This window comes from Rhinoderma darwinii, chromosome 8, assembly GCF_050947455.1.
Source record: "Rhinoderma darwinii isolate aRhiDar2 chromosome 8, aRhiDar2.hap1, whole genome shotgun sequence".
Classification (NCBI taxonomy): Eukaryota; Metazoa; Chordata; class Amphibia; order Anura; family Rhinodermatidae; genus Rhinoderma; species Rhinoderma darwinii.
In genome coordinates, this window is record NC_134694.1 from 66888910 (window position 1) to 66912261 (window position 23352).

Below are 23352 nucleotides of genomic sequence, written 5' to 3' on the forward strand. Positions count from 1 at the left end.
GTATATATAATATACAGTATTTATAGTTCTGAAATAATCAGAAAATAAAACATATTAATTTTACAATGAAATGTATGCAATTTTCTAAGGTACTTTGTGTATCAATGTCATGTATTGGTAACCTTCACTGTTTTCTTCTAGAGGGTAAAAAACTTGTCCTGGTTATGTGATAATCATATAGGTGACACAGCTCTGATGATTGTACTGTAACTGCAATGATCTGTGTGATCTTCACTTGACAAGGACAGAAATTCTCCCACTGGTAGTAAGAAATTGTGGTTTCCGTTGAATTGCTGCAAGTAGAGATCTTGAAAATTGTGGGAAAATATAACACATAGTATATTCGAAAATTGCATAACTTTCAATTATACAATAATTAAGTGTTATTTGCTAAAACTGGAAAATATCTTTAAGCTTTGTATTTGGGGTTTACTTGAAGTTAAAATACAATTTGAATCTGCAACATTTTTATACAATTTTTGGTGTAAATATATTCTTACCAGAATATTTTTAAGGTTTTCTCCATTTAGTTGTAATTGTGCATGCATAATCTAATAAGACGTACTGAATTTTCATGTTTGCCACAAGGTGTCTGAATGTTAGAGATACTCGCCTGAGCTTCTCAATTTACAGCTGCTGTAAAGTAGCCACCAATTTCAGCAGTACTATCACTATTAGAATAAGATATAATTTCACTTTGTATGTCCTGATCCAGCCTAGGTAATAGTCAGACACTGACAGCAGCATCTGTATATGTTTCAGAAGGAGTAGATTATTAGTAGTGAGGAATCAGGCAATGTATGAATAACTCAATAAGCTTCCCTTGTAGATCAGCGGCAGAGATAGTTGAAGATATAAATCTGGGGAGAGGAGATATATACACGTCAGAAAGATTAAATGAGCTTCTGAAGCACCTGCCAGACACAGAAGAGGTAAGGAAACATTCTGCATGTATAGTCTGGAGTGTGAGGAGGGATTCTGGTTTTATGGTGAACCCTTATTAAACTCTTCTCTCCACACAAGGTGCAACGTCTGAAATCTTTTCAGGGGGACAGACAGCGTTTGAGTGAAGCAGATCTGTTCATGTTACTTCTCTTGGATCTTCCATGGTAGGTTATGCTGCCCTCTTAACAAAATTCCCTAAACATTATTGTCCTTTAATGCCATGCACTGGAGATGGACAGAGAGAATGTTCTAGCTTAGGGTATGTTCACACGACAGCGTCCGTAACCGCTGAAATTACGGGGATGTTTCTGCCTGAAAACATCCCCATAATTTCAGCCGTAACGGCATGTGCAGGCGCTTGAACGCCGCATCCATTACGGACGTAATTGGCGCTGCTATTCATTGGAGTCAATGAATAACGGCTCCAATTACGGCCAAAGAATTGACAGGTCACTTCTTTGACGCGGGCGTCTATTTACGCGCCGTCATTTGACAGCGGCGCGTAAATATACGCCTCGTGTGAACAGACAAACGTCTGCCCATTGCTTTCAATGGGCAGATGTTTGTCAACGCTATTGAGGCGCTATTTTCGGACGTAATTCGGGGCAAAAACGCCCGAATTACGTCCGTAATTAGTGCGTGTGAACATACCCTTACCTTGAACTCAGGTTTCTCCATGTCTTGTCCAATCATCATTGTAGGTACCCTTTAAAGTACTCTTGGACATGAGACAGAGGTGAAAGTACAAATGGCCATAAGATCATTCCATAAACATGCAGGCTAGGATCACATTTCCCTTCCTCCAGCGGCGTCTATAGGCGCTTGCCTACTGTGCCTTACTCTGACTCCACCTCTTAAATCAGCTTATCTATGTATCAGTGCATTAAATATTTATGTTTATGGAGACAATAATTAAATTGGGTTTAATAGGTTGTATACTATAAAGCTTATGTTTCTATTTTTACCTTCAAGTCATCTTTATTTCCATTTTATGTCTCCAAAACGTATAAATGTGTAAAAAATGTAGTGGCAGGATGTGTGAGGACCAAGGTTAAGAGAAAGACAGTAATCTAGGGACTGAAGATACGTCCTTAAAGATCTATTGTTCTGTAAGGTGAAGCTGAGCAAGAGTTAAAAAGTGTAGCTATGATCCATGAACGAAACACAGGAAAGGAGCAGAAACGGGAAATTAAAGTTGATATGTAGGGAGGAGACGTCATCTGAGACAATGTGCTGGGGATATACAGATTGATGGACAGAAATGACCCAACCTTGGCACTGATCCTTGAATACATTGGGAGGTTCAGATTAAAAGTGAGGACAATTCCTTAGATATTTTTTAGTGTTAAATTTCGAAAGACATGTAGAAAATATGTCTTTAAATACTTGCTATGGAGGCACTGGCAATACGTTGTAAAGGTGCCCCCAATTCCGCACTGTATTACGGAGTTATTCTTCATGGGGTACATATATCATATCAAGGCATCTGATGGAGAATTCCTTAATTTTCCATATGAATCTCCATGTGCTTCCCTATAAAATCAGAGTCATATTGAGGTACCGTATGGCCCCATAGATTTCTATGAATTTAGCATCATCTACAACTGGGAGCTTATACAGAGCCATAAGTCCATGTGAATGAGCCCTTATTTTTAGTTTCTTCCACTTCACCATTATTGTATAGGATTAACTAGCTTTGTCCTGTGCTGAGTGTACTGCACAGAGTCTTAGGTTTCTATATTCTGATATTTGTCTGAATTTATTTCTTTATGTTAAACATTAATAAAACTGAAAAAAGCAGCAAACGTTAATAGAGGAAAAACTGTCAATCAAAATCCACTCTCCCTTTTAGCTGCTATTAAAAATCCCTTGAGAATAATTGTAGGAAGGAAAGGGAATAGGTGGGGAAGGTCATGGGGGTTGTGAGACGGACTGTAAACTAGCAGTTGTTGAATTTATTTAACAGCAATAGATGAATATTTTGGAATAACTTTCCTTGCAAGAGATTATTTCTAGCTGATATTCACTTGTATCTGCCCAGTTAGAAAGGCCTTTCCTTCCACTTCCAGCAAATGCACATAGCAACATATCACTCTCCCTTCCTGTCCAGATATTAAGGCAAAAAGAGTGAACAGAGACACCAGCAAATCTTCATCTTCACTAAATGTTTACTTCATGAAGGGGACCCCAACATTTAAACATTGGGGCTGTACAAAGCAATGGGCTTGATGTGAATCTCAGCACTAGCGAATAAAGGAGGTGGGGGTCCTGATTGGGTTAACTCCGTACCAGTATAATATTGTCTAACAACCCCTTTTGTATATGAATTTTATGAGTTTTATTTAGTTTATTTATTTGTGATATATTCATGTTTATTATTATTTTTCACTAACATTCAATTGTCATCAAAAACATAATTAAATTTTTTTCCTGAGCTGAGTACACACAGGACATATCTTCCTAGTGCAATATTGTACATATAAAATAACATGGTGGCCAGATGTTACATGTCCCCGTTTACATCGCTTACTATTTTATGATATATTCCCCATGTTATTACATCAACAATAATAATTGCTATATTATTAATACATACCCCTTCTAGCTACTGCTTGCGATTGGAAGCTCTTATACTCAAGAAGGATTTCCACCCGGCTGTCCTATCTCAGTTGTCAGCAGCAAGAGACCTGACAACAGCTGCAGAAGGTGAGTCCTACTTATGAATATTATAAAAAATTAAACATGCTCTCTTCTTCTGTGTTTTTTAGTTCTAAGGGCAAAGCCCCACGTGGCGGAATTGCTCTGGAATTCCGCTGCGGACACTCCGCAGCGTTAATCCGCAGCGGACCCGTTTCTCCATTGCCTTCCACTTCTTTTTAGTAGAGTTCGTTTGCACGTTGCAGACAATTCCGCTGCGGAGCATAGGCTGCGGTGCGGAATTTGGTGTCCGCAGCATACAATGGATGTTGCGGACCAGTGGCGGACTGGTTGCGGACTCATTGCGGAAGTTCTCCATTGACTTCAATGGAGATTCTAAATTCCGCAATGAAGTACGCAGATGTCATGCACATTGCTTTTTTAACATGACATTTCTTCATTCTGGCTGGACCTATGTATTTCTAGGTCTACAGCCAGACTGAGGAAGTCAATGGGGCTCCCATAATTACGGGTGACTATGTGTGTGCACCCGTAATTACGGGAGCGTTTCTAGGCGACGTCAGTAAATAGTCACCGTCCAGGGTGCTGAAAGAGTTAAACGATCGGCAGTAACTGTTTCAGCACCCTGGACAGTGACTACCGATCCCAATATACAGCAACCTGTAAAAAAAAAAGAAGTTCATACTTACCGAGAACTCCCTGCTTCTTTCTCCAGTCCGGCTTCCCAGGATGACGTTTCAGTCTAAGTGACGGCTGCAGCCAATCACAGGCTGCAACGGTCACATGGACTGCCGCGTCATCCAGGGAGGTCGGGCTGGATGCCGAAAGAGGGACAAGTCACCAAGACAATGGCCGGTAAGTATGAAATTCTTTTACTTTCACTAGGGAAAATGCTGTCCCTTCTCTCTATCCTGCACTGATAGAGAGAAGGGAAGTACTTTCACCGCAATACGCAGCAGCTAGTCCGCATCAATTTACTGCACATTTTGGGCAGATCCGCCACAGAATCTGCAACGCAGATTCTGTGCAGCATTGATGCGGACAGTTGCGGAGGAAAACCGCCACGTGGGGGCATGCCCTAACTCTTTTATCCGTCCATTATTTTTGAAAGGTGATAAGGCTGGGTTCACACGTGGCGGAATTTCACTTAAATTCCGCTGCGGACACTCCGCAGCGTTAATCCGCAGCGGAGCCGTTTGTCCATTGACTTTCACTTTAATTTAGCAGTGTTCGTTTAGACGATGCGTACAATTCCGCTGCGGAGCATAGGCTGCGGAGCGGAATTTGGTGTCCGCAGCATGCTCTGTCTGTTGCGGAGCAGTGGCGGACTCATGGCGGAATTTCTCCATTGACTTCAATGGAGATTCTAATTTCCGCAATGAAGTCCGCAGCTGTCATGCACATGTTATGTGTGCTGCGGATGCGTCTTGCTTTTTTAACTTGACATTTCTTCATTCTGGCTGGACCTATGTATTTCTAGGTCTACAGCCAGACTGAGGAAGTCAATGGGGCTCCCGTAATGACGGGAGCGTTGCTAGGAGACGTCTGTAAATAGTCACTGTCCAGGGTGCTGAAAGAGTTAAGCGAACGGCAGTAACTGTTTCTGCACCCGGGACAGTGACTACCGATCACAATATAGAGCAACCTGTCAAAAAAATAGAAGTTCATACTTACCGAGAACTCCCTGCTTCTGTCTCCAGTCCGGCCTCCCAGGATGACGTTTCAGGCTAAGTGACGGCTGCAGCCAATCACAGGCCAAGCACAGGCTGCAGCGGTCACATGGACTGGCGCGTCATCCAGGGAGGTCGGGCTGGATGCCGAAAGAGGGACGCGTCACCAAGACAACGGCCGGTAAGTATGAAAATCGTTTACTTTCACAAGGGAAAGTGCTGTCCCTTCTCTCTATCCTGCACTGATAGGGAGAAGGGAAGTACTTTTCCCGCAGTCCGCAGCAGCTAGTCCGCATCAATTTTCTGCACATTTTGTGCAGATCCGCAGCAGAATCTGCAACGCAGATTCTGTGCGGCATTGATGCGGACAGTTGCGGAGGAAATCCGCCACGTGTGGTCATGCCCTAACAGTTAACGGTGATTTTTAAAGTTTCCACATGGGACCTACCTTACCCAGACTCATGAACAGCCAGTCTCCTCCGCATAACTAAGCAGATTTATTACTCAGGAGTTTTAAGAAACCTATACCTCCCAACATTTACTTAAATGAGACTGTGTTGCCACCCACCCCCCCCCTCCCATCAATCAGTAGGTTGTGGTATTTCCTAGCCACATGCCATATCTTACTCCTTCTTTAAGGGTATGTTCACACAGGGTATTTTTGATGCATTGTTGCTGCTGTTTTTGAATCGGCTTTTGGGGGGCATTTTTCATAATGACGGTAGAATAGTTCCTGTAATTTTTATGAAAAAAAACGGCATGAAAAAGGTTTTCACATGATCCGGATAAATAACAGATTGATTAGATATGCGATCAGTGTCTGATCGTTCCAGGGTTTGGTACAACTGTTTCCCTTTCCGCTTTTTTTCCTAACCAGGGAGTGTGTAGAGAATTCAAGTGAATGTGGTTGTGTTGCAATTCTAACACTGTACTGTTTCAGAGAAAAACCACAGGGTCCATTGTGCTTTACCAAGACATTCTTAATGTGTGAAACCCCTTTATGTGTCCCCTGAAACAACATGTTGTCTGCTGAGACATAACTCATATAAATGTGCTGTTGGAGAACCTTACTGGCACGTTTCTCTTGTTCAGAAAACATCTCCCACATGGAGCCCAGTAAAAAGCTTTGCTGTTGACAAGATAAACAATACCAAGTAAAGTAAGCAGTGAAGGTGCTTGGCCATCGATCAGAAGACATATATGGCAAACACAGCTTCATGGTTGCCTTGTAGTCACTTCGCAGATGTAAACAGCCAGGAGAGGATTCAGACAGAATAGGGTCCTGATCGCCATACACATTAGTGCAGAATGAATCAGGATTAGTGATCTCTATGTCATTGTACGGTTTATCATGGTATGTTATATGAGAGCTCTGTGCAGCTAGAAGTTCCACAGATGTATAATATGGTCATAAAATCCCATTTCTATGACGTTTTCTAAAAAGTGAAAGCAGGGAGGAGAATATCAGTACTAAAGTAGTATTTCCCAGCGTTTAGCAGTTGCTAAAGATTTATAATGTGAAACACTAACTGAAAATAGCAAAATTGATATAACGATTGTAAAGGATCTGCCAGGCACTACGTCTGTGGATACTCCCAGGATTAATCAATCGACACCTGAGGCCGGACCTCTTAGACTGACTCGGGCTCCCACCAATCAGGGTGGCAGGCTCAGGAGTGGGAGAGCCTATCGCGGCCTGGTCAGTCGGAGTTAGCTCCGCCCCCTGTCCATTTATACCTGCCGTTTTCTCTTCCTCATTGCTTGTGATTCTTCCTGGTTTCCTGGCCCTGCTACAGCCTTGCTCCAGCCTGCTTCTGCCTTGCTTCAGCCTTGCTACAGCTTCCGCTTATCCTGCTTCGCTCTGACCCCGGCTTGCTTCCTGCTCCTTGCTCTGCGTTCGTATACTTGGTGACATCCTGATTCTGACTGGCTCGTTGACCACTCTGGTTCCCTCACGGTGTTCCGTGGGCTACTGCCCCTTCCCTTGCTTGTTCCCTGTTTGTATTCCCTTGCACTTAGTCAGCGTAGGGATCGCCGCCCAGTTGTACCCCGTCGCCTAGGGCAGGTCGTTGCAAGTAGGCAGGGACAGGGCGGTGGGTAGATTAGGGCTCACTTATCCCCTCCTTCCTGCCATAACATAATCACAAGCCCATACCTAGTCTACCCTTTCTTCTACTCTATCATGGACCCCCTTGAGACCCTGACCCAGCAGATGCAGGGCCTCTCCCTACAGGTCCAGGCCCTGGCTCAGAGGGTCAACCAGCCTGACGCTGCCATAGTAGTACCCCTCGCCTCACCTCTAGAACCTGACCTCAAGTTACCTGACCGGTTCTCAGGGGACCGTAAGACTTTTCTCTCCTTTCGGGAGAGTTGCAGACTTTACTTCCGTCTAAAACCTCACTCCTCAGGTTCCGAGAACCAGCGGGTGGGAATCATTATATCCCGACTCCAGGAAGGGCCCCAAGAGTGGGCCTTCTCCTTGGCTCCTGACACCCCTGAACTTTCCTCCGTTGATCGTTTTTTCTCTGCCCTCGGTCTCATTTACGACGAGACTGACAGGACTGCCTTGGCCGAGAGTCAGCTGGTGACCTTACGTCAGGGTAGGAGACCTGTTGAGGAATACTGTTCTGACTTTAGAAAGTGGTGCGTATCTTCTCAGTGGAATGACCCTGCCCTAAGGTGCCAGTTTAGGTTAGGCTTATCTAACGCCCTGAAGGATCTGCTTGTTAGCTACCCCTCTTCTGACTCCCTAGACCAGGTTATGGCCTTAGCAGTACGACTTGACCGACGTCTCAGGGAACGACAGCTTGAACGTTTCAGTGTTTTCCCCTCTGACTTCCCTGCGATTCCCCCCGAGGTCCCGTCTCCTCGCTCTTCCACGGAAGACTCGGAGGTACCTATGCAACTCGGGGCCTCCGTGTCCCCCCGACAACGTAGAGAGTTCCGCAGGAAGAATGGTCTCTGCTTCTATTGTGGGGATGACAAGCATCAACTGAACACCTGTCCCAGGCGCAAGAATAAGCAGCCGGAAAACTTCCGCGCCTAAGTGATCATCGGGGAGGTCACTTGGGCGCACAGGTATTTCCCGTTAATATGAAACGCAATAAAATTTTGCTTCCCTTTCAGGTCTCGTTTGGTGGTCGGTCTGCCACCGGCAGTGCCTTCATGGATTCAGGCTCATCTGCTAATATCATGTCTGTGGAATTTGCTATGTCTCTAAAAATGCCTTTTATTGATTTGCCTAATCTTGTCCCGGTAGTGGGTATCGACTCCACTCCTCTTGCTAATGGTTATTTTACTCAGCATACTCCTGTTTTTTAAATCCTTGTTGGCTCCATGCATTTGGAGCAGTGCTCTGTACTGTTGATGCAGGGATTATCGTCCGATCTGGTATTAGGTCTTCCCTGGTTGCAGTTGCATAATCCCACGTTTGATTGGAATACTGGGGATCTCACCAAATGGGGTAGTGAATGCCTGACGTCATGTCTTTCGGTTAACTCTATTTCTCCCCGTGAGGAGGTAAACACGCTACCTGAGTTTGTTCAGGACTTCGCTGATGTTTTCTCTAAGGAGGCCTCCGAGGTGTTGCCCCCTCATAGAGATTACGATTGCGCTATCGATTTGGTACCAGGTGCTAAGCTTCCTAAGGGTAGGATATTTAATCTTTCATGTCCTGAACGTGAAGCCATGAGGGAATATATCCAAGAATGCCTGGCCAAGGGCTTCATTCGCCCCTCTACTTCTCCTGTAGGTGCTGGCTTCTTCTTCGTGGGGAAGAAGGATGGTGGTCTTAGGCCGTGCATTGACTATCGTAACTTGAATAAGGTCACTGTAAGGAACCAGTATCCCCTTCCTTTGATTCCGGATATTTTTAATCAGGTTCAGGGGGCCCAATGGTTCTCTAAGTTTGATCTACGGGGGGCGTATAACCTTATCCGCATCAAAGAGGGGGATGAGTGGAAGACTGCATTCAACACGCCCGAAGGTCATTTCGAATACCTGGTCATGCCCTTTGGGTTGTGTAATGCCCCTGCTGTCTTCCAGAATTTTATTAATGAAATTCTGAGAGATTACCTGGGAAATTTTCTTGTAGTGTACCTTGATGACATACTGGTGTTTTCCAAGGACTGGTCCTCACACGTGGAGCATGTCAGGAAGGTGCTCCAGGTCCTCCGGGAAAATAATCTGTTTGCGAAAACCGAAAAATGTGTGTTTGGGGTACAGGAGATACTATTTTTGGGTCAAATCCTCACTCCTCATGAATTCCGCATGGACCCTGCCAAGGTTCAGGCTGTGGCGGAATGGGTCCAACCTGCCTCCCTGAAGGCGCTACAGTGTTTTTTGGGGTTCGCTAACTATTACACGAGATTTATTGCCAACTTCTCTGTCGTCGCTAAGCCTCTTACGGACCTCACTCGCAAGGGTGCTGATGTCCTCCACTGGCCTCCTGAGGCCGTCCAGGCTTTTGGGACCCTCAAGAAGTGCTTTATCTCGGCCCCTGTGCTGGTTCAGCCCAACCAAAGGGAGCCATTTATCGTGGAGGTTGATGCGTCCGAGGTGGGAGTGGGGGCTGTCTTGTCCCAGGGTACCAGGTCCCTCACCCATCTCCGCCCCTGTGCCTACTTCTCCAGGAAGTTTTCGCCCACGGAGAGTAACTATGATATTGGCAACCGCGAACTTTTAGCCATTAAATGGGCTTTTGAAGAGTGGCGTCACTTCCTGGAGGGGGCCAGACACCAGGTAACGGTCCTTACTGACCACAAGAATCTGGTTTTCCTAGAATCTGCCCGGAGGCTTAATCCGAGACAAGCTCGATGGGCGCTATTTTTTACCAGATTTAACTTTTTGGTTACCTATAGGGCTGGGTCCAAAAATATTAAGGCTGATGCACTGTCACGTAGTTTCATGGCCAATCCTCCTTCTGAGAAGGATCCTGCTTGTATTTTACCCCCTGGTATAATCGTTTCTGCCACTGATTCTGATTTAGTCTCTGATATTGCGGCTGATCAAGGTTCAGCTCCCGGGAACCTCCCTGTGGACAAGCTGTTTGTCCCCCTGCAATACCGGCTAAGGGTACTTAGGGAAAACCATGACTCCGCACTATCTGGTCATCCTGGCATCTTGGGTACCAAACACCTCATTACCAGAAACTATTGGTGGCCTGGGTTGCCTAAAGATGTTAGGGCTTACGTCGCCGCTTGTGAGGTTTGTGCTAGGTCCAAGACCCCTAGGTCCCGACCTGCGGGCTTACTACGTTCTTTGCCCATTCCCCAGAGACCTTGGACCCATATCTCCATGGATTTTATCACCGATTTGCCTCCATCTCAAGGCAAGTCGGTGGTGTGGGTGGTAGTAGACCGCTTCAGCAAGAAGTGCCACTTTGTGCCCCTTAAGAAACTACCTAACGCTAAGACGTTAGCTTCTTTGTTTGTTAAACACATTCTGCGTCTCCATGGGGTCCCAGTCAATATCGTTTCTGACAGAGGGGTACAATTTGTTTCTTTATTTTGGAGAGCCTTTTGTAAAAAGCTGGAGATTGATCTGTCCTTCTCCTCCGCCTTCCATCCCGAAACTAATGGCCAAACGGAGAGGACTAATCAATCCCTGGAACAATATTTAAGGTGTTTCATCTCTGACTGTCAATTTGATTGGGTCTCATTCATTCCCCTCGCCGAATTTTCCCTGAATAACCGGGTCAGTAACTCGTCAGGGGTCTCCCCGTTTTTCTGTAATTTTGGGTTTAATCCACGGTTCTCCTCCGTTTCTCCTGGTAGTTCCAATAATCCCGAGGTAGAGGTCGTTCATCGGGAACTGTGCACAGTCTGGGCCCAGGTTCAGAAGAACCTAGAAGCGTCCCAGAGCGTACAAAAAATTCAGGCTGATAGAAGACGTTCTGCTAACCCCCGGTTTGTCGTCGGGGATCTGGTGTGGTTGTCGTCTAGGAACTTGCGCCTTAAGGTCCCGTCCAGGAAGTTTGCTCCCCGATTTATTGGGCCTTATAAGGTCATTGAAGTCCTCAACCCTGTATCCTTCCATCTGGAGCTGCCCCCATCCTTTCGCATACACGACGTCTTTCATGCCTCCCTCCTTAAACGCTGCTCCCCGTCCTGGTCCCCCTCGAGGAAACCCCTGTTCCCATTCTCACCCCTGAGGGGGTGGAATTCGAAGTGGCCAAGATTGTGGACAGTAGGATGATCCAGGGCTCCCTCCAGTACCTGGTCCATTGGAGAGGATACGGGCCGGAGGAGAGGACTTGGGTACCTGCTCGAGAGGTTCGCGCTGGGGTATTGGTCAGGAGGTTCCACCTTCTCTTCCCCACTAAACCAGGTCCTCTTAGTAAGGGTCCGGTGGCCCCTCATAAAAGGGGGGGTACTGTAAAGGATCTGCCAGGCACTACGTCTGTGGATACTCCCAGGATTAATCAATTGACACCTGAGGCCGGACCTCTTAGACTGACTCCGGCTCCCACCAATCAGGGTGGCAGGCTCAGGAGTGGGAGAGCCTATCGCGGCCTGGTCAGTCGGAGTTAGCTCCGCCCCCTGTCCATTTATACCTGCCGTTTTCTCTTCCTCATTGCTTGTGATTCTTCCTGGTTTCCTGGCCCTGCTACAGCCTTGCTCCAGCCTGCTTCTGCCTTGCTTCAACCTTGCTACAGCTTCCGCTTATCCTGCTTCGCTCTGACCCCGGCTTGCTTCCTGCTCCTTGCTCTGCGTTCGTATACTTGGTGACATCCTGATTCTGACTGGCTCGTTGACCACTCTGGTTCCCTCAAGGTGTTCCGTGGGCTACTGCCCCTTCCCTTGCTTGTTCCCTGTTTGTATTCCCTTGCACTTAGTCAGCGTAGGGACCGCCGCCCAGTTGTACCCCTTTTCCTAGGGCGGGTCGTTGCAAGTAGGCAGGGACAGGGCGGTGGGTAGATTAGGGCTCACTTATCCCCTCCTTCCTGCCATAACAACGATCCTCTTTAATATGCAAACAAACAGTAGGAAGAAAAAACAGGGCGATTGTAGCGCTGCTAAACATCACATTCAGGCTTCCAAGTAAAGATGGCGGTATTTATTGGGAAATAACGGATGCGTTTCAGCTCCGAACCGGAGCCTTCAACAGGTCCTGATGAAGGCTCCGGTTCGGAGCTGAAACGTGTCCGTTATTTCCCAATAAATACCGCCATCTTTACTTGGAAGTCCGTTTGTGATGTTAAGCAGCGCTACAATCGCCCTGTTTTTTCTTCCTACTGTTTGCATCTGAATTATGGCCGTTACTCACGGATCCCGCACCAGGGAAACCAGGAGCGTGCATCATTTCAGCCTATTCACTTATTCACAGAGTTGTGCCTGCACAGCACATCCTGACCAGGTGAGCAGTTCAACTTTATTTTATGTTCCTTCAAACCCACTAAGGTTCCACGCTATGGAGCGCCATCTTTTTCTCTTTTTACTCTAATATGGCAAATTAATATGGGCTATAAGTGTTGTTTATTGAAACAATGGATATTATTTCAGCAGAGCCCTGCGTTTGTCCCTAATACTCTGTACTACGCAGGGGCCTAACTAGAATTCATAGGGCTCCATAACAAAATGAGATGGTCCCCACCACCTAGTGACAAGAAACCGTAACAGCAGCATAAATAACAAAATGTAAAGGTATGGATATATATCATATCAGAAAATCCACATACAGTAATAGTGCTAAATAGCAGAAGACCAACAACTTGTTGTTCCCCACAAAAGAGAACAACGTTCTTTCACTTGAGTGGCCGCCCTCAACCTATAGGCTCCATAGCAGCTGCCATGGCTGCTACCACTATAGTTACACCCATTCAGGAACTAGGAAAGACTGGGCCCCATAGCAAACTTTTGACTGGGCCCCCTCCCCTCGATGCCACACACAGCCCCCCTTGTAGATAGTGTCCCCTGTAGATAGTGCCCCCCTGTAGATTGTGCCATACAGCCCCCCTGTAGACAGTGCTATACAGCCCCCCTGTAAACAGTGTCACACCCCACTTGTAGATAGCGACCCCTCCTCCCCCTTTTAGATGGTGCCATACATCCCCCCGTGGATAGCGCCATACAGCCCCCCTGTAGATAACGCCATACATCCCCCTGTAGATAGCGCCATACAGCCCCCCTCCTGTAGATAACGCCATACAGTGACCCCCCTCCTGTAGATAGCGCCATATAGCGACCCCCAAACAAACAAATAAAACAAAAAAAGTCATACTCACCTAGGCCCCGTTCCTGCGATGAACGGAGCGAATGAATGCCGACGAGATCCTTTCGTAGGCTGCGTGATCCAGTGATGTCATCACGCCAGCCTGCACTGGGATCCCGTCCCTTCTCCTGATAGGCTGCAGGCCGAACATAGCCTGTAGCCAGGGCCGGTTTTAGACAAAGTGTGGCCCTGGGCAAAGTTAAAAGTGGGGCCCCAAATGCTAAATTAGGGCCTGTTCACATCTGCGTCAGGGTACCGTTGATGGCTTCCGTCAGACCTTTCCATCAGGGGAACCCATGAACAGAAACCAAACGGAAACCATAGCTGAACAATCAACAATAGCGCAGTCGACGGAAACCAAACGCTGATGTGAACACACTCTTACTGTATCTATAATGCAGTCAATTCATAAGGTGGTGTGCATAGAACTGCATTGCTGATTTATAGCGCATCCAGAAGCGTTGTAACGCTTAAAAATATTTTTATTTTTATTAACTCTTTAAATTGGGCTACTGAAACCAATAATTTCTATAGATACCAGGCTAAGCAGGTAGGTAAGACTAGATAAGGGTGCCAATATATTAGTTTAAATTGTAATGAATCTACTCCAAATTCTGTCCCTACCTGGACTAAATAGCAAAGTGTGAATTCACACCGAGTAAAGATCTGATACCTAGCAGCAAAGTGTGTGTGAATAAAAACGCAGCACCTGCCACACAGTGTGCATTCACACTGAAATGAGCCACAGCACCTAAATTCCTTGTGCATAAACACCCATGACAAACAGTGCAGCACCTCAAGCAGTATTATGCATTCACACTAGCAAGGGACTGTATATTTAAACAAACGTGTGCATTCACACTAGATGAATATAATATACCAAGTGTGCATTCACACCAACTAAATAGGGTATATTAAGTGTGCATTCACACTAGTCAGCAATATCTACAACACAGTACTTTATCGCTGAGATGAGCATCAGCACATGCAGGTAGTGGCATTCACACTCCTCAATTCAATGTAACACCTATATTGATAGTGTGCATTCACACCAAATAAATATTGTCCTCCTGATAACAAGAGTGTGCATTCACACTGAACTAACGCGTTTTTTTTTGTGCAGTATTGTCTTTCCGCCCTGTGTCTGCTAGAGCTTTTCTCCTAACAGCACGGTTCTGGTATCTGACCGCAGCGATGCAACAGAAAGCCAACTATTTAGGCTTTTAGCCCTGCCCTTTGGGAGGCTGGCCGATTACCTAAAACACCCAATCAGAGCGCGCCACGTCATCAGATGCCCCGCCCATTCACAAGCTTATCCAAATCACTCCTCCCCGGGCATTTTTAAATGACACTTACTGTCAAAAAGCTATGGGAATCATCAAGCAGCTATAATTCCAAATAATGGCGTATATACAGGAGAAGCAAATTGTAATGATAACGATGAGAGGTAATAAAAAGACAGTTAATCCTGACAGTGAAAACAAAACTATATATGAGTCAATGGGACCATCTCCAATTGTCAGCTCCACCTTATAAGAAACAAGTATAGGAGATCATTTCATTGATACCTCCAGGTTTAACCGTCTGTAACGGATATATCCGCCTTGCCTCTCGCTGAAGCAAACGTTTATCCCAGTTACCCCCTCTAGGATTAGGACGTACCCATTCAATACCCTGGAATTTTAAATGGTCAGAGTTACCCTGATGAAATTCCCAAATATGGCGTGTGATCAGAGTATCAGCCGTGTCATTGATGTGATCTCTGATACGTCTGCGAAATTCATGAATGTTTTTACCCACATATTGGATCCCGCAGCTGCATGTCATCAAATATATGACACCTTGAGTCTTACAATTGATGAAATCATAATTCTTGTAAGAACGACCTGATGTGGTACTACAATAAGATTTACTTGTTAGAATTGATCTACATGCTTTACAGGTACCACAGCTATATGTACCAATGGGGGGATTAGGCATCCAGGTTGACCGAATGACTGGTTTCATATGACTCTGAACCAATTTATCTTTTAAATTACATCCTTTACGGTAGGTGATTGCTGGCCTATCACTCAGAAGACTCCCTATATCTGGGTCAGCTTTAAAAATACCCCAGAATGTCTGAATGACCTCTCTCACTTGTGTATGTTGTGAATCATAGGTGCCTATGATTCTAAGGTCGGTTCTCGCCAGTCTCTCATCCTTGGATTGAGAAGCTCATCCCTATCCACTGATAGGGCATGTTGATATGCATTTTTAATAACCCAATCTGGATATCCCCTTCGACCAAACCTCGTTTTCAAATCGGAGGCTGCGTTCTGACAGTCAGACATATTGGTGCAATTTCTGCGAGCTCGCAAATATTGCCCTTTCGGAATCCCCTTTTTGAGTGGTCTCGGGTGGCAGCTATCCCACCTTAGTAAGGTATTAGTAACTGTTGGTTTCCTATGGATATGTGTTTTAACTCTTCCTGACACTGATTTGCTTATAGACAAATCCAAAAATGCAATTTTATCCGAATGTATTTCAGAGGTGAAGAAGAGGCCAATGTCATTGACATTCAATACCTCTATAAATTCTCTAAACTTTGCTTGTGAACCATTCCATAATATGATAATATTGTCAATGAATCTAAGCCAGAGGATCACACTTGAGGTCCAAGTTTCCATCGCTTCCTGTAAGACAATTTCTTTCTCCCACCAGCCTAGATAGAGATTGGCAAAGGTTGGGGCACAGGGACTTCCCATTGCCACACCTCTAAGCTGGTGAAAAAACGTACCATTGATCATGAAAAAATGTCGTCATAATACAAATTGAAGCAACCTCATGACGAACTCATTATGGTTTGTAAATTGAGTACCCCTCATTTTCAAGAATTACCTCACTGAGTCACATCCCTTGTCATGTGGTATACTACTGTACAAGGCTTCCACGTCCAGACTTCCCAAGAGTACATCCTCATCAAGCTGTATACCCTCTAATTGTTTAAGAACATCCATTGTATTCTTGACATAGGACCGAAGGGTCAACCTAAACGGACGGAGAATCTGGTCAACATATAAGCTATCATTCTGTGTAACACTATCAATGCCTGCTACAATAGGCCGCCCTTTCAGTGGCACAAGGCCCTTGTCCAGGCGATACCTTTTACTTTGAGTCATGTGAACGCAAACATTTAAAAAACTACATTTCTTTATCTGCTTCAGAAGTGTTGTAAGCCCCAAAGCATACGTCCCCACTCTCACACAAAAAAAGATCTGTATACAGTTATTAAATAATACCACCATACCAGATGAAATATTACCTGCATACTGTTACTGAACGCAACTCATTATTATAAGACCAATATTACAAATAATCATACAATATAAGCCCCAAATAATACCGCCACACCATAACTATATAGTGACTGAATAATACCCCCCATGCTGTTACTGAATAACACCACCACACCATAACCACATAGTGACTAAATAATACCTCCATACTGTTACTGAATAAAACATCCACACCATAACCACAGTGCCTGAACAATACCCCCATACTGATACTGAATAATACCGCCACACCATAACCACGTAGTGACTGAATAATACCCCCATACTGTTACTGAATAATACTGCCACACCATAACCACATAGTGACTGAATCATACCCCCACACTGTTACTGAATAATACCCCAATACTGTTACTGAATAATACTGCCACACCATAACCACATAGTGACTGAATCATACCCCCACACTGTTACTGAATAATACCCCAATACTGTTACTGAATAATACTGCCACACCATAACCACATAGTGACTGAATCATAACCCCACACTGTTACTGAATAATACCCCAATACTGTTACTGAATAATACCGCCACACCATAACCACATAGTGACTGAATAATACCTCCATACTCTTACTGAATAATACTGCCACACCATAACCACATATTGACTGAATACTGTTACTGAATAATACCGCCACACCATAACCACATAGTGACTGAATACTGTTACTGAATAATACCTCCACACCATAACCAGATAGTGACTGAATAATACCCCCATACTGTTACTGAATAAAAACCAATATACAAAGACCAATATTACCAGAATATAGTGACCATGTAGTGGTTGATGCCAGTTATACACAGGAGCTCTGCAGATGATACAAGTGATTACAGCACATTTATACCTAAGTAGATAAAGAAGTATAATGTTTAAATTTTTGCGTTCACACAACTTAAAGTAGATAATATCGTCTGGACAAGAACGCTTAAAAAATATTTAAATTTTATTATATCTTTAAAATGGGCTAATCAAGCCAATAATTCCTATAGATACCAGGCTAACCTGGTAGGTAGGGCTAGATAAGGATGCCAATACACTTAGATTAAATTATTATGGAACTACTCCAAATATCTAGTTGAAACATATAAGTTCTGTCCCTACGTGGACTAGATAGCACAGTGTGCATTCACACCGAGTAAAGATCTGATACCTAGCAGTGTGCATGAACACTCAGTAGCGGAAATGCAACACCTACGAAACAGTGTGCATTCACACTGAAATGAGACACAGCACATAAATTTCTTATGCGTTAGCACCCATAAATAGCAGTGCAGCACCTAAAGCAGTAGTGTGCATTCACAATTACAAGGGACTGTGCATTTAGACAAAAGTGATACAAAAGTATCTGACCGCTAAGATACCAGAACCGTGCTGTTAGAAGAAAAGCTCTAGCAGACACAGGGCGGACAGGCAATATTGCACGAGAAACTAATGTGCTAATCTGCCCTGTTTTAGTACACATGGCTCTGAAGAAACGTTCTATGTAAACTAAGGACGTGGAAACGCGTTAGGCGTTCAATTTTGTTCAGTGTGAATGCACACTTGTTATCGGGTGTACAATATTCGTCAGCTGTGAATGCACACTACTACTATAGGTGTTACGCTGCTACCGAGGAGTGTGAATGCACACTACCTGTATGTGCGGGTGCTCATTTCAGCGATAATGCACACTGTATCGTAGGTCTCGCTAATTAGTGTGAATGCACACTTAGTATATCATATCTACAGTGAAGGAAATAAGTATTTGATCCCGTGCTGATTTTGTAAGTTTGCCCACTGTCAAAGACATGAACAGTCTAGAATTTTTAGGCTAGGTTAATTTTACCAGTGAGAGATAGATTATATTTAAAAAAAAAAAAAGAAAATGACATAGTCAAAATTATATATATATTTATTTGCATCGTGCACAGAGAAATAAGTATTTGATCCCTTTGGCAAACAAGACTTAATACTTGGTGGCAAAACCCTTGTTTGCAAGCACAGCAGTCAGACGTTTTTTGTAGTTGATGATGAGGATTGCACACATGTTAGATGGAATTTTGGCCCACTTCTCTTTGCATATCATCTGTAAATCATTACGATTTCGAGGCTGTCGCTTGGCAACTCGGATCTTCAGCTCCCTTCATAAGTTTTCGATGGGATTAAGGTCTGGAGACTGGCTAGGCCACTCCATGACCTTAATGTGCTTCTTTTTGAGCCACTCCTTTGTTGCCTTGGCTGTATGTTTCGGGTCATTGTCGTTTTTAATGTCCTGGTGGAGGGAAGGAGGTTGTCACTCAGGATTTGACGGTACATGGCTCCATCCATTCTTCCATTGATGCGGTGAAGTAGTCCTGTGCCCTTAGCAGAGAAACACCCCCAAAACATAATGTTTCCACCTCCATGCTTGACAGTGGGGACGGTGTTCTTTGGGTCATAGGCAGCATTTCTCTTCCTCCAAACATGGCGAGTTGAGTTAATGCCAAAGAGCTCAATTTTAGCCTCATCTGACCACAGCACCTTCTCCCAATCACTCTCAGAATCATCCAGATGTTCATTTGCAAACTTCAGACGGGCCTGTACATGTGCCTTCTTGAGCAGGGGGACCTTGCGGGCACTGCAGGATTTTAATCCATTACGGCGTAATGTGTTACCAATGGTTTTCTTGGTGACTGTGGTCCCAGCTCCCTTGAGATCATTAACAAGTTACCCCCGTGTAGTTTTCGGCTGAGCTCTCACCTTCCTCAGGATCAAGGATACCCCACGAGGTGAGATTTTGCATGGAGCCCCAGATCGATGTCGATTGACAGTCATTTTGTATGTCTTCCATTTTCTTACTATTGCACCAACAGTTGTCTCCTTCTCACCCAGCGTCTTACTTATGGTTTTGTAGCCCATTCCAGCCTTGTGCAGGTCTATGATCTTGTCCCTGACATGCTTAGAAAGCTCTTTGGTCTTGCCCATGTTGTAGAAGTTAGAGTCAGACTGATTAATTGAGTCTGTGGACAGGAGTCTTTTATACAGGTGACCATGTAAGACAGCTGTCTTTAATGCAGGCACCAAGTTGATTTGGAGCGTGTAACTGGTCTGGAGGAGGCTGAACTCTTAATGGTTGGTAGGGGATCAAATACTTATTTCTCTGTGCACAATGCAAATAAATATATATAATTTTGACTATGTGATTTTCTTTTTTTTTTAAAATATAATCTATTTCTCACTGGTAAAATTAACCTAGCCTAAAAATTCTAGACTGTTCATGTCTTTGACAGTGGGCAAACTTACAAAATCAGCAAGGGATCAAATACTTATTTCCTTCACTGTATCTAGTGTGAATGCACACTTTTGTCTAAATGTACAGTCCCTTGTAATTGTGAATGCACACTGCTGCTTTAGGTGCTGCACTGCTATTTATGGGTGCTAATGCATAAGAAATGTATGTGCTGTGTCTCATTTCAGTGAATGCACACTGTGTCATAGGTGTTGCATTTCCGCTACTGAGTGTTCATGCACAATCTGCTAGGTATCAGATCTTTATTCAGTGTGAATGCACACTTTGCTATCTAGTCCAGGTAGTGACAAAATGTATATGTTTCAACTAGATATTTGGAGTAGTTCCATAATAATTTAATCTAAGTGTATTGGCATCCTTATCTAGTCCTACCTACCTGGTTAGCCTGGTGTATATATAGGAATTATTGGCTTGATTAGCCCATTTTAAAGATGTAATGAAATGAAAATATTTTGTAAGCGTTCTTGTCCAGGCGATATTATCCACATTTATATCTAGTGACTCACAGGTGATGTTTTCTCTGATTAGAGTCGTTCACTTTCCCTTTTTTTCTCGATCCGACCCAGACCAATGTGACGACTTATTCCAGCCATGACTAGTCTCTGCAGAATTTGACACACAGACCTGTTGGTTTCTTGCTTTTCCAGCACCCACCCCACCTATACCCCATTCTCCAAACAAACTTGTAATCCACAGTGCCCCAGATGATAATAATGATCCCTTAGTGCTCAACGCAATAAAAATGCCCCATCCATAGATGTGCCCCCTTTGTGCCACCACAGTAATAATACCGCTGTAGATAGCGTCACACACAACTCCCCTGTAGATAGCGACACACATAGCCCCCCTGTAGACACACACAGCCCCCCTCTAGAGACACACACAGTCCCCCTGTAGGTATCGCCACACACAACCCCCTGTAGATAGAGCCACAGTCCTCCCCCCTTGTATATAGTGCCATACAGCGCCCTAGTAGATAGTGCCACACAGCCCTCCTTAGTAGATAGTGCCACACAGTCCCCCTCTTGTATATAGTGCCACACAGCCCCCCCTTATATATAGTGCCACACAGTGCCCTAGTAGATAGTGCCATACAGCCCCCCTCTTGTATAAAGTGTCACAGAGACCCCCTTGTATATAGTGCCACACAGCCCCCCCTCCCTTGTAAATAGTGCCACACGGACCCCCTCCCTTGTATATTGTGCCCCACAGCCCCCTGTAGATAGCGCCACACACAGACCCCTGTAGATTGCGGCACACACAGCCCCCTGTAGATAGCGCCACACACAGCTCCCTGTAGATAACGCCGTGCACAGCCTCCTGTAGATAGGGCCACCAGCCCTCCTCCCCTTCTAAAGTGATATACAGCCTCCCTTAGCATAATGCTACACCGCCCCTTGTATATAGTGCCGCACAGACCCTCTTAGTATAGTGCCACATAGCCCCCCCCCTGTATATAGTGCCACACAGCTCCCCGTTGTTTATAGTGCCACACAGCCCCTACCTTGTATATAGTGCCACACAGCACCCCCTCCCTTGTATATAGTGTCACACAGCCCCCCTTGTGTATAGTGATTCACAGCAATCCCTCCTTGTATATAGTGCTACACAGCAATCCCCCCTTGTATATAGTGATGCACACCGTGTATATTGCCACATAGCCCCCACCCCAAAAAAAAGTGTGATGCAGTGACATCATCACGCCGGCCTGCGTAGGGAGTCTTCAAAGCGCCTTATAGGCTGCAGGCCTAACGTGGCCTGCAGCCTATAGTATTCATTTGTATCTGCGTCCTGAGGACACGGATACAAGTGAATGTGGCTGTCGCTAGAACAGCGGCCCCCTCCAGTGCTAGCGATGCGACCGGGCATGAGGGTTACGGGCCAGGCAGCGAGGGCCCCCTTGGACCCCGTAGCAGCCCCGTGCAGGGGGCCCTGGGCAATTGCCCAGTATGTCCCCTCGCCTAATGCTGGCCCTGCCTGTAGGCTAGTAAATGGCAGAGTAGGAAGATACCTCCCTGCTCTGCCATAGCGTTCAATAGTATCTGCGTCCTAAGGACACAGATACTATTGAATGTGGCATCGCTACTGCTGTAGCAGCCATGGTTGCTGCTAGCGGCGCCAACGGGCATGGGGGGGCCGTGACGGTAGACAGCACAGGCCCCCTCATGCCGCACGTGCGGTAGCATCCACTATGGTTGTGAGAGTGGTAATTATGCCACTGCACCCATGGTACTACGTAAGAATGCCTTTAAATTGAAATAAGAGGCATACAGAGGTGCGGTATGGCCCCACAACTTCTATGACTGCCGTGTGAATAAGCTCTAATACTGCAGGAAGGTTCACAAAGTTTATCATGTGATCTGTCACCACACAACTGATTGGTCAAAAGGGATCACTGAACGGATATAAGCCACCACATATTCTCATATCTTATGCTTCATTTTAACTTCTCCCATTTGACACTCCAGGGGTCATTGCATAGACCATAGCATAGCTCTATTAGATTATCATACTAATTCCAATTTAAGAGGACCTGTCATGTAAACTTGTGCTAAAGAGATAAAATAATTTAACACTATAAGGCTACGTTCACACGTAGCAGCCGATTTTGCTGCAGATTTTCCATATGGATTTGCTGCAAATGGCTGTGTGATTGTTGCAAATTTTCCCCATTCAATGGGAAAGTAAAAATCTGCAACAAATAACAACTGTTGAACAGCAAAAATCGCAAGTTGGAAAGAAAAAAAACCAAAAACCTATCCAGTATAATATAAAAAAAAGTCCACACCCACCTCCCCTGGCGTTTCTATACCTATGCCTCACTGCTCCCTGTCTGGTCTCAGTGCTGCCTCCCTACTGGGATGACGTTTCATGTGACTGCTGCAGCGGTTAAATGAGACACATTACAATCCCAGGAGGCCGACTCAACACAGACCATCCGAGAGAGCAGTGACGTGTCGCTAAGGTAATGCCAGGAGAGGTGAGTGTGGGCTTTTTTTTTGTTTTAATTGACTCTCACCTTTTCTTCTTCACAGCGGCAGATCTGGCCAAAAACCTGCACCAAATAAAACACGATTTAATGCAGATTTTTGTCCGGAATTACCTGCTGCATCTGGGTTGGATTTACTGCTGAGTTTTCCGCAGATAATCCGACACGTGTGAACATACCCTAAAGATTTTCATTTCATTGTGGTACCTAGGATGCCAGAGATTGCCCATCCCTGGTACACAGGCAAAGCCTGCCAGCAATTG

The 23352-nt window shown here is 45.0% G+C and overlaps 1 protein-coding gene across 1 annotated transcript in view; it reads left to right on the forward strand.

Moving 5' to 3' along the window:
* LOC142658699 (uncharacterized) overlaps window positions 1–23352 on the forward strand; it is an 86637-nt gene that overhangs the window by 24140 nt on the left and 39145 nt on the right. The window contains exons 4-6 of the mRNA XM_075834302.1: window positions 830–932; window positions 1024–1109; window positions 3551–3651. Coding sequence (XP_075690417.1) covers window positions 830–932; window positions 1024–1109; window positions 3551–3651 — 290 coding nt within the window. The remainder of the gene's footprint in view (window positions 1–829; window positions 933–1023; window positions 1110–3550; window positions 3652–23352) is intronic.